The 12178-nt window shown below is 40.0% G+C and overlaps 1 protein-coding gene across 3 annotated transcripts in view; it reads left to right on the top strand.

The window, feature by feature from the left end:
• KAT14 (lysine acetyltransferase 14) overlaps positions 1-11951 on the top strand; it is a 47944-nt gene extending 35993 nt beyond the window's left edge. For all 3 annotated transcript variants that reach the window (XM_090286008.1, XM_090286007.1, XM_090286010.1), the window contains exons 7-10: positions 6142-6278; positions 7184-7359; positions 8638-8828; positions 11311-11951. In XM_090286008.1, the coding sequence (XP_090142134.1) occupies positions 6142-6278; positions 7184-7359; positions 8638-8828; positions 11311-11484 (678 nt within the window). In that variant the 3' untranslated portion in view covers positions 11485-11951. The remainder of the gene's footprint in view (positions 1-6141; positions 6279-7183; positions 7360-8637; positions 8829-11310) is intronic.
• The last annotated feature ends 227 nt before the right edge of the window (positions 11952-12178 follow it).

Below are 12178 nucleotides of genomic sequence, written 5' to 3'. Positions count from 1 at the left end.
CCCAGAGCCACAAACCCCAGTCTCTCCTCACATGTCTCTAGTCTGTTCTGCCCCTCCTCTGCTGGAGCCCAGGGTGAGTTGCTATGAACAAAATTTTGTGCTTTAGCTCTTTAAGAGGGTGCATGTGTCTCACGTGGACTGCTGTCTCTCCCTGGTGGATAGAAACCTCATTGTTTGTCACAGCCAGATATTATGTGGGTGCCTCTTTCTGGCTCAGGTGCTCTGGGCTAGGGAGCCCTTCTTGGAATTTAGATCTCATGCTTCTCAGGGGGTACTGCTTGCCCCTGCAGCTGACATATCCCTTCCAAACCACAGCTGCTGCCCATAGGAGCAGGGCCAGCTCTTTTCATGTCTCCACCTTTCCTACCAGTCTCAATGTGGCTTCTTCTGTAAATCCTTGGTTATAAGATGTCTCTTCATCTAGTCTTCAATTGGTTATTCAGGATAAGTGTTCTATAATTTAGTTGTAATTCCAGTTTGGTCCTGGGAGGAGGTGAATATAGCTTCCACCTACTCTGCCATCATCTTGGATCTCCCTTTCTTTGCCTTTTTGAAGCAATCCTCCACCTCTCCTTAACATCATTCACTGAGTGCTTTATTTCAGTGATCTTGTATTTAATATCTGATAATGAATAAGATGCTTCATGACTGACTACTCATTCCTGTTTCCAACCTCCTTCATTACTTTAGAGCTTATTTATTATGCTTTTTACAAACAGCTTTATTGGGATACAATTCACATACTATACAGTTTACCCACTTAAAGTGTACAATTCATTGGTTTATAATATAGTCACAGAACTTTATAACTATCACCATAACCAATTTTAGAACAGTTTTGTCATCATAAAAAGAAATTCAAACACTAGCTTTTACTACCCCCCACACCCAGCCCCCATTAATGTATTTTCTGTCTGTATAGATTTGCCTGTTCTGTACATTTCACATAAACGAAATCACATAATATGTGGTCTTTTCTGACTGCTGCCTTTCACTTTGCATAATGTTTTTAAGATTCATCCACGTTGTAGTATATATTAGTACTGTTACTTTTTATGGCTAAATAATTTACCATTGTGTGCATATACCACATTCTGCTTATCCATCTATCAGATGATGGACATTTGGGTTGTTTGCACCTTTTGGCTATTATGAATAATGCTGTGAACATTTGTGTACAAGTTTTTGTGTATACATACATTTTCAGTTTTGGGTGTATACCTAGGCATGGAATTGCCCAGTGAAATGGTAGCATCATATTTAACTTTTTAAAGAATTGCAGATTGGTTTCCAAAATGGCTACACTATTTTATATTCCCACAAGCATTGTATGAAGATTCTAATTTCTCCACACATCCTTACCAATGGATGTTACTATGTTTTTTTTTTTTATTATTATTGTAGTCATCTTAGTGGGTATGAAGTGGTATCTTAGCTTTTTTGCAACAGGTTTGGCACCAGAACATAGGTGTTGTGAAAACCACCACTAAATCAAAGCCTAAATGGGAAAGGAAAAGACTCATAACATTGTGGTCATTGGACACATAGATTCTGGCAAGTCTACCGCTACTGGCCATCTGATCTACAAATGTGGTGGTATCACCACATCGAAAAATTTGAGAAGGAGCTGATAAGGAAGGGCCCCTTCAAGTATGCTTGGGTCTTGGATAAACTAAAAGCTGAACATGAGTGTGGTATCACTATTGATATCTCTCTGTCGAAATTCGAGACCAGCAAGTACTATGTGACCATCATTGATGCCCCAGGACACAGAGACTTGATAAAAAACATGATTACAGGCACATCTCAGGCTGACTGTGCTGTCCTGATTGTTGCTGCTGGTGTTGGTGCATTTAGCAGGTATCTCCAAGAATGGGCAGACCCATGAACATGCCCTTCTGGCTGACACACTGGGTGTGAAACAGCTAATTGTTGGTGTTAACAAAATGGATTCCACTGAGCCACCCTATAGCCAGAAGAGATACGAGGAAATTGTTAAAGACGTCAGCACCTACATTAAGAAAATTGGCTACAACCCTGACACAGTAGTATTCATGACAATTTCTGGTTGGAATGGTGACAACATGCTGGAGCCAAGTGCTAACATGCCTTGGTTCAAGGGATGGAAAGTCACCCGTAAAGATGGCAATGCCAGTGAAACCATGCTGCTTAAAGCTCTGGATTGCATCCTGCCATAAATGAAAGGCCCCTGTGTCTGCCCCTCCAGGATATCTACAAAATTGGTAGTATTGGTACTCTCCCTGCAGGCCAAGTAAAGACTGGTGTTCTCAAACCTGGCATAGTGGTTACCTTTGCTCCAGTCAACGTTACAACTGAGGTAGTCTGTTGAAATGCATCGTGAAGCTTTGAGTGAAGCTCTTCCTGGGGACAGTTTTGGCATCAATTTCAAGAGCATGTCTGTCAAAGATGTTCTCATGGCAGTGTGACTGGTGACAGCAAAAATGCCCCACCAGTGGAAGCAACACAGCTCAGGTGATTATCTTGAATCGTCCAGGCCAGATCAGTGCTAGATATGCACCTATTCTGGATTGTCACACAGCTCATATTGCTTGCAAATTTGGTGAACTGAAGAGGAAGATTGATTGTTGTTCTGGGGAAAAGCTGGGAGATGGCCCAAAGTTTTTGAAATCTCGTGATGCTGCCATCATTGATATGGTTCCTGGCAAGCCCATGTGTGGTGAGAGCATCTCTAACTATCCTCCTCTGCGACGCTTTGCTGTTCATGACATGAGACAGACAGTTGCTGTGGGTGTCCTCAAAGCAGTGGACAAGAGGGCAGCTGGAGCTGGCAAAGTCACCACTTCTGCCCAGAAAACTCAGAAAGCTAAATGGTATTATCCCCAACACCTGCCACCCCAGTCTTAATGAGTGTTGGAAGAATGGTCTCAGAACTATTTGTCTGAATTGGCCATTTAAGTTTAATAGTAAAAGACTGGTTAATGTTACAACTGCATTTAAAACCTCTAGAAGGAGGGGAGAATGTTTTGTGGACCATTTGGTTTTTTTAGTATGTGGCAGTTTTTAAAAATCAGTACTTTTTAATGGGAACAACTTAGCCAAAAATCTGTCACAGAATTTTGAGACCCATTAAAACAAAGTTTAATGAGGGGGGAAAAAATGATGTCTTTTAGTTTTGATTTGCATTTTCCTGATGACTGTTCATTAGGCTTTCAAAAATTTCTTGCCGATCTGATCATTTCTGGCTTTTCCAGTGCAATTGGTTACTTTATCTTTTGTTTTGTTTTGCACTTCTTATTTACATGTCTTGACTTTTTTCCCCTATGAATGTGTATTCCCTTAGTCTTACCAGCTACCTTTGCTGGCAACGTACACCTGAAGGGAGGGGAAAAAGACCAGTTTCTAGCTTGTCACCCTTTGGGCAACTTTTGTAAAAAGGGAGTCTCTGTGCTCAACCACTTAGCATCCTCACCTTTTTCCATAGCCAGGCAATCTAACCTCAAAGAAACTCCTATCTGGCCCCTGTGCTCCTTTACACCACCCTCTACTGTCACTGCCTGGGGTTAGAGAAGGCACAGGCGCTGCCTTGAGGGTGTCTGTCCTCCACCTCAGGAAGGTGCCAGCATTGCTCTGATATCCCCTCTAGTTGATGCTTCCTGGCAAAGTTGTTTGCCAGAGATCTATCCAGAGCAGAGGAAGTGGCCCAATCAGGAAACATTCCCATCCCCATCATGGTACAGTGTCTTTCTCTGCTCTAGACTGCCCATTGCCACCACACCAGACCTGAGCCACCTTTGATGTCCCTTGGGGTTTCCCACAGCCTTTGTGTTCTGTGTTCCCTCTCACTTTTTGACCTTTTCCCAAATTGGGTTTGGAGAATGGACCCAGCAGCCCACCTGAGTCCCCATTTTGTTTAGAACTAGAAGTGTGAAGAAGCTCTTTTAACATTTTGCCAAACTTATTTGACTAGGATTTTTCCCCCACCATTTTGTCATTCAACTAACGTTAAATTGAATACTTCATTTTTGTGCCAAACACTATTCTTTTGGGTGATACTGCAGTGAATTAAGACCAACAAGGTTTCTCACCCTTATGGAACTGCCATCAGTGAGCAGGGAGGCAACAGTATTAACTCCCTTAATGAACAGATTGATTTCCTACAAGGTGAGTGCTGCAGTGGAGTGGAGGAGCAGAGAGCAGTAGCATCACTTCAGAAAGGGTAGGTAAGGACGGCCTTTCTGTAGAAGTAACACTTGAACCAAGTTCTTATCCATAAGGAGGAGCCAGGCTGAGGAAGATTTAGGGCAGAAGACCCAGGCACAGGGCCTAAGGCAGGAGTTGGTTTGGTGTCTGGGGCTAGAACATAGTGATGATGAAGAAAGGGGATGATGGGAGATGAGGCCACAGAGGTAATGGAGCCAGATCCCATGGGTTACAGCAAGGACTTTCAGTTGTATTATGGACATATAGTGGGAAGCCAGATAGGAGTTTCCATCAAGGGAGGTGAATTTAATTTGTTTTGAAAAAAAGACTCTGGCTCTGTGGAGAATATATGACATGGGGTAAGAGTGGCAGGCAGCAGGGAGACTGATAGGAGGCAATGGGAGTGATCTGGACAGAAGTTGAGTGTGGTTTAGACTTGGAAGAAAGCAGGGGTGATGGATAGAAGTTGGGGTACTATATAACATCTGTAGAGTTCCACAGAACTCATCTTGAGACATTACTGGATAGTATTTTGTGGACTAGTGGTTCAGTGGCTAGCATTTTAGTTGTCTGTTGCTGCATTACAAACTATCCCAAAACTTAATAGCTTAAAACAGTGACTATTAAAATTTCTTCTGATAGTGTGGATTGAATGGGCTCAATTGGGTGGTTCTGTGGCTGCATTCAGCTGAGAGCTGGCTCGGGACTGGAATTAATAGGATGGCTTCTCTTCCTCCAGAACCTGTTTCTATGGGCTCTAGTCATTTAGTGGTCCAGCCTGAACACCATGGCAGCTGGACCCAGAGGAAAAAAATGGAAGCTGCCAGTCCCTTTAAGGCCTGGCCTCAAAAGTCCCAGAATGATACTTCTGGCACTTTGTGATTGGTCAGCCACAGACCCACCCAGATTCAAGGGGAAGGGAAATTGACTCTGCCTTATGAGGGGCCACATGTACCCAAAGGTATAGGAGGGAGTGTTGGGGCCATATTTTGAAACTATATACCACAGCTTCCAATTTCACTTTTAAACTTATTTTAAAATTCTGGAAGAATTTTAAAGTTGGCTTTTGAAAGTTTTGGTGTCCAGTTTGGGAAAGTAATGAGAGCAAATTATAAAATTAGGAATTCTTGCTCTTCTTCCAACAAAGTTATTTGCTAGGCTAAGAGCAAACTGATTCTACAAAAACAACTCAAGTTTCTAAACTTTATCCAAGCCTTGGCAAACCATTTTGTAAGAAGTGTGTCTTTTAATCTATCACTTGAACTCTTTGCTATAAAACCCTAATTGCACTTTTTCTGTTATTACATGACTGAGGGCCTGGAGAGGCACTCACTGAGAACAGACATCTCCAGTCAGGCTCACAGGGTGAAACCTACCAGTTCAGTTAGGATACCTGCCTAAAGGAGCAAAGGCCACATCCTCATTGACTCTGGTAGGGCCTCTCCACTGTTGTGATTTGTTTTAAGAATGGTATTTACTTTTGTCAGATTTACTCATTGGAATAGAGACATAGTTTAATCAATCAATATACAGATACTGCAATAATTGGCCCCCATGGCTGTTTGGATAACAGTATATACATTATTTTCACAACACTAGTGCTGGTTAATATTTGTTCAATGGACTGAAGGTGTAATATATATATAATGAAACCTATAGAAGCTGTAAATCCATGCTCAATACTGCATTTCACTCACTTAAATGACTTTAAACATTTTAAACTTTAAAATGTTTAAAGTTATTTTGATTTTAAACTATTACAACCAGGATGACTTTTTCATATTTAATTTTATACAAAGGGACTGAATTTTTTTTTGTTGAAACGTGGTTTTCAAATATGTGATGTAAAAAAGACCTACTTTCTGATACATAAAGATGTCAGAACTACTAATTATCTAGAAATTAAACCAATCTTTTGAATAATTTTGTTTTTATATAACCAGTGTTCCTTTCTCATAGACTGCCTTGCCATCGAGGAAAGGATTTCGTCACCAAACCACCAAGTTTTTGTATCGTTTGGTGGGATCGGAAGATTTGGCTGTGGACCAGAGCATTGTGAGCCCTTATACTTCTCGGATCTTGAAACCATACATCAGGTATGTAGAGAAGAGCTGTGATGTTGAATGTGTCATGAGAAGCAATGTTTGTAGTTTCTGTCCCCCACCCCTCTCTTGGAGTGAAGAAATACCAAAACCCATGATGAGCAGGAGTCAGCAAGGACTGATTCTGTGCTTTGCATTTAGCCTCAGCCTTGATTCAACTGTACATTTTTGCAGAAGGGATAATCCTTTGATAGAAAAAGCAAGGATAGGTTAACTCTGTTGGATTTCATTATGATGACTAGATTCATTGTTTTATTTTAAATTTAAAGTTGAATATATTTAATAGTTTGAAATTTAAAAAAAAATGGGAGAGATGTCTCAGTTTCTAACGATGAGTCTAAGCTGTGCTGCGAAGCAGAGCTGGCAAGAGAGATCCCGAGTGTTACCTTGGCTGTGATTGACAGAGCACATAGTCTTTGTTGATCATATTTGCTTTGCAGCTCTGTAGTCACCTGATCCTCCTTGCATAGCACTGCCTCCCAGGCAGACACCTGGAAGGGCAGTGTGTGAGCCTTCTGTGGTTCCCCTGGTCTCTGGTGGTCCCCAGCTATCCTGGCAGGGTTGAGCCTTTCCTGCCCTGGACTCTGTCTTGGTGAGAGCACTCAGAGGGTTAATTTAGATGCTATTTCTGTTTCCTCTGTTCATAAGGCTCACCAGCATGAGTAGAGTTCCTGGTGGTTGCAGAGGGGTTTTTGGTCTAATAAATGTTTAAAATGAATTTTAAATTCATACCAAAAAGTACTATAGCTGTTGTCAAGCTAGTTGCCATATAAAGTAGCACAAATTAGTTCAAAATTTCAAGCAGATCAAAGAATTTGCATGACTCAACTGGCTAGGAGTAATATTGGGTTTTTGGTTTTTTTTTTACTTGACTTTGTTTATCTTCTATGGTACTGGAGGCGTGACTATGAAACAAAGCCACCCAAACTGCAGCTCCTGTCACAGATTCGTTCCCATCTGCACAGAAGTGACCCTCACTGGACTCCAGAGCCCGATGCACCTCTCGATTATTGCTATGTCCGGCCAAATCACATCCCAACAATAAACTCTATGTGTCAGGAGTTTTTCTGGCCTGGTATGTTCCCCCCTTTTCAAACTGGCAGATCAGTTTTCTTTATAGTTAACTTCAGTAATTTTTAAAATTACTGTATGTCATGTGACCCTAAAACATTTAACTCATGATTTTATGCAATTTGTCTATACTAATACAGAAATGTTAAAATATAAATACCTCTTTCTTCCCTAAGATCAAGAATAAGCCTGCATTTAAAGTAATAAACAGTATTTTTATTTGTTTCTCTTCCCTGTTTGCTTCTACATGTATTTAGATACCAGGTAATGTCTATCAGTCATACACAGACTGGTAGCTGGGCATTTGGACGCTTTTGATTTTGCTTAATAATTCTGTGTACTTCGTTTATTTAGCTCTTCCTTAGAGAGTGTTAGTACAGCCAAAAGGTGTTTTTAAAAAGCCAAATAACCTAATCACAGATTTTAACCCAATATTATTTGTCATTTTATCAGCCTTAATATGCTGTAAACACCAAAGCCATCAATTAAAAGGGCACATTTTCATTGTCAAATATAAACACATTTTTTTGTGGCTCTGCTTTACCACTGTGCTTTGAAATATAAAGGAAATAATATGTCTTCCAGATGTTAGATAAGATTTTATCAGGATGGGAGCTTTGTCATCTCTGTTGTGTGATAATCATATAGTAGTGCACGCGGTGGCAGAGTCGTGCTTGCTCTTTTGGGAGTGGTATGGGAACGTTCTGGGAGCACTTACTACTTCCTGCCTTTACACTAGATGACTTCCATACGCTAAGCAAGGACTCGTTTTTTATTTAACCATTTTATTGTAAAATGTAGCATTTGTACAAAAAAACTTGAAAATTGAATATGTCTGAGGTAAAGAATACTATGATATGGACACTCTCAGGGGATCTTTATTCCAACTATGTGAGGTCTAGGTACACTCTGATCTTAAACATTGTAAAACTGAGGCCAAGACATTTAGTGATGTGCCCACTGATACACATGGCCAAGGAGGCTGAATTAAAACCCAGGTGTATCCAGTTCTGAACCTGTTCACTTTACTACCCACCCTATCCTGCCTCTCCTTTTGTAACATATGCACTTAGAAAAGATGATGTTAATTTTGGTATATTATAAAATTCACTTTTAAGTTTATAATCTGAATGTGTGGTGTCTATGGTAATATCTTTGTCTCATTTTGTTTTGTTTTTTTCTTAGCACGCAGGTGCAGCTGTACATACAGACTGAACAGCTTGGTGTACATTAATTCCAAAAGGCACATGGTTTTGAATCTCTAATTACTTCTTTTCTTTAGGCATTGACCTGTCCGAGTGCTTGCAGTACCCAGACTTCAGTGTTGTTGTCCTGTATAAAAAAGTCATCATTGCTTTTGGCTTCATGGTTCCTGACGTGAAGTACAATGAAGCTTACATCTCATTTCTGTTTGTCCATCCTGAGTGGAGAAGAGCAGGGATTGCAACTTTCATGATTTATCATCTCATTCAGGTATGTTGCCTGTGCTTACCTTCTGCACATTTGCTTCTGGGCTCTTTGGAAAGAATTGGAGGAGAAGTGGATCTGAGCAGGGCCCTCCCAGCATGGCCCAATGGAATACGAGACCAAGTGACAATGCCAACCACCATTCATGAGGTTGTTAAAACACACAGACAAAAATCTTCACCCCTCTAGAATAAGATTGCTGTTTAGATTCAGATTTTAAAGAAGCCGGTTTGTGAATATGTGTAGTAAATAAATGAGAAAATATCAAAAGTGAAAGCCTGAAGCACTTACACTGTCCTTATCGGTAATGCTGCTGCTCTTAGAATCAGTCCCACCACAATTCAGACAGGGAAGTGGAAGGAACTATGATTTTTAGTTTTTAAGTATTTTAAAACAACTTAACTAAGCCGTATCAATCAGTAGTACATATTTTGTAGTTCTTGATTGCTTTTCATTTTACTATCACCATATAAACTGGTATGAACCTTCTAAGACTTGATTCTAATATCAAATTATAATTCATCCTTTGATAATATCTACATCACCTTTGAAGAAAATATATCATATATTTATATACTAACATCAGAAAAACATGCAAGGATTTTATTTCACCCAGAATTTTTCTGGTAACTGTCATTTAGAAACCATCTGGTATAGATGATTTTGTGTTATTGATGAAGATTGCTTTTTGGTTTTGGATTTTTTTAAAAATTATTATTGAGATATAATTGACATATAACATATTAGTTTCAAGTATACAACATGATGATTCAATTTTTGTATGTAGTGCAAAATGATCATTACATTAAGTCTAGTTAGCATCTATCACCAGTTATAAAGTTTTGTTTTTCTTATGATGAGAACTTTTAAAATTTATTCTCTTAGCAGCTATCAAGTATGCAATACAGTGTTATTAGCTATAGTTGCCATGCTATACATATACATCCCATGACTTATTTATTTTATAACTGGAAGTTGATATTTTTTAGTTCTTTTTACCCATTTTGTTCACCCCCTGCCTCCCCCACCTCTGGCAACCACCAGTCTGTGTTCTCTATCTGTAAACTTGGTTTTTAGGATTTCTTTTAAATGGAGGATGGAGTTGATAAAATGTTTCTCCAATTTGTAATGAAACTTGCTCAATAATTCCAAGCATTGACCAGAACCTTGAGAACCATCTTCTGGAAATTGCTTTCTTCTCACCTCTCTCACCAATTAATATGTGCTACCTTGTGTTATCTTGAACTGAGATCTTCTCAGTTATTTCTACCACACCCCCCTTTTATCTGCCCATTCCACTCACAGAATTGACCTCTAGTCTGTGTTCATCATTCTAACCTAGCAGAACACCTACAGGATTTCTGCCTTTCACTGGCAAGGGCTTTAGAGCAGGGCACAGTTGGCAGTTTGATGTGTGTGCTTGACACAAGGCTTGGTCTAATCAGTCCTTACAGGGCATTTCCTATGTGGGATGAAGAGCCTTCATCTTTGTATGTGGGTGCCTAGTCCCCAGCCAGACCACACAGCCCAGGCCCAGATACAGTCCTAACTCAGTACTCAGTGATGGCCATGGCCAGACTGTGCATATTTGCAGTAGAAAGAATACTAGCCTTACTACAGGACGTACTCTTGTCCTTGGTATACTAGTAGTTCTTTCTTGTCCTAAAAATGCCTTTGGATGCAGAATGTGAATTCAACAGAGAATAGAAGGTGGCTGTCTACTTTTGACAGAGTTCTTAGGTAGAGGCCTTGGGGGAACCATAAAGTATAAACTCCTAAAGACCCTATCAACATCAGTATTTTGGTGTCTTCTTCATTAAAAACAAGTTGTTTATTTATATTACTTTTGGGGTACTTCAGTCTATGTAGCTAATTAAAGAATCTAAGAACTTGCCTTGTATTGGTGGAATGGTTGTTACTCTTTTCCCCTAGGATTGGCCCTATCCTAAATATAGAAAACTCAGTTCTGAGAAGTGAGTTCTGTCAGTTTAGGAGGGATGAGAGGTAGACTTTGGGATTCTGAAGGTCTATATAGATTCTTCAGGTTTTATAACTAAATGAAAGTCCTAATATTTCATATCTGGTCACATAATTTAACATCTAGGTTTTAAAAGCAGAGCTTACTTTGTTCATTATTTCTTCAAGATTGACATAGTGTTTGGTATAGATATGTTTGATATATTTAAATGTAATTGAATTATAAATAATACAGTGGACAATAAAATATCTCCTTTGGCCCTTTGCTTCAGGGAGGAAAAAGGACGTTCAGCATCCCATCAGTGTCCTTAGTGTTGATGAATGTTTCAGTGAATGTTTTGATCAATGGCAAAATGTCATTCAGTTTTCAGCTGTTGCTAGGCGTCACAAAGTCTGAGTCCCTGACTTCTCCTGTTTTCAAAACTACCTACACTTAAAAGAGTTTCTTCACCTACTCATTTTTCCCTCAGACTTTCTCCTATTCCTCTTGTATTTTCCACTCTTTTGGCAGACCTGCATGGGCAAGGATGTAACCCTTCACGTCTCTGCAAGCAACCCTGCTATGCTGCTGTACCAGAAGTTTGGATTCAAGACTGAGGAATATGTTTTAGATTTTTATGATAAGTATTACCCCTTGGAGAGCACAGAGTGTAAACATGCATTCTTTCTGAGGCTCCGACGCTGATGTGACTTGAATACAGCTCTTCACAGAGAAACACATATGCTGTTGGGGACAGGTCTTCACATAGACTTTATTCATTTCACTATGAGTTCTAATCTCTGTGATTAGACATTCATTCAGATGCTCAGCTGAGCTGAGAAAAGAGGTGGGCAATGGAATGAGTAGTGAGCAGCCCATCAGCAAAATCGCTGTCCAGTCCTTTCTGGAGAAGCCGTCAACCCACCTCTTGGGACTCCACAATTAACTAACACTGAAAGATTCTGCTGTCCTTCCAGTTGACAGTTTGTAAGAATAAGTGTATCTAAACTGATATTCTTGGTGAGAGAGAATCTTTTCTATCCTAATTTAAAGGATGAGAAAATGTGAGTGCTTTTAAAGATTCATGCAGTGCCCGAGAGGCACTATCCTGTCCTGGGATGATAAGGGATTATTAGATGGTTACGTAAAGTGATGCCAACACTTTTCCCAGCCTTGATGTGTTGTCATTGAACCTAGCAGGACTTCTAAGACACTGAGGTTCTGTTGTCTCTCTCTGACTTTGGTCACAGTTAAAATAAACTAAATGTTTGTGTCTACACATTGCTTCACCTCTTTTGTTAGCATCTCCCTCCAGGGGCTTGGTCTGGGAGTGAAGGGTCTCAGTCTCCCCATGCCTATGAAGCTGGCTTGGGGTTGGAGTGGATGAGTGGCCTACGTT

This window comes from Furipterus horrens, unplaced genomic scaffold (assembly GCF_987537825.1).
Source record: "Furipterus horrens unplaced genomic scaffold, mFurHor1.1.pri manual_scaffold_8, whole genome shotgun sequence".
Classification (NCBI taxonomy): domain Eukaryota; kingdom Metazoa; phylum Chordata; class Mammalia; order Chiroptera; family Furipteridae; genus Furipterus; species Furipterus horrens.
This window is presented reverse-complemented; position numbering and strand designations above follow the sequence as displayed.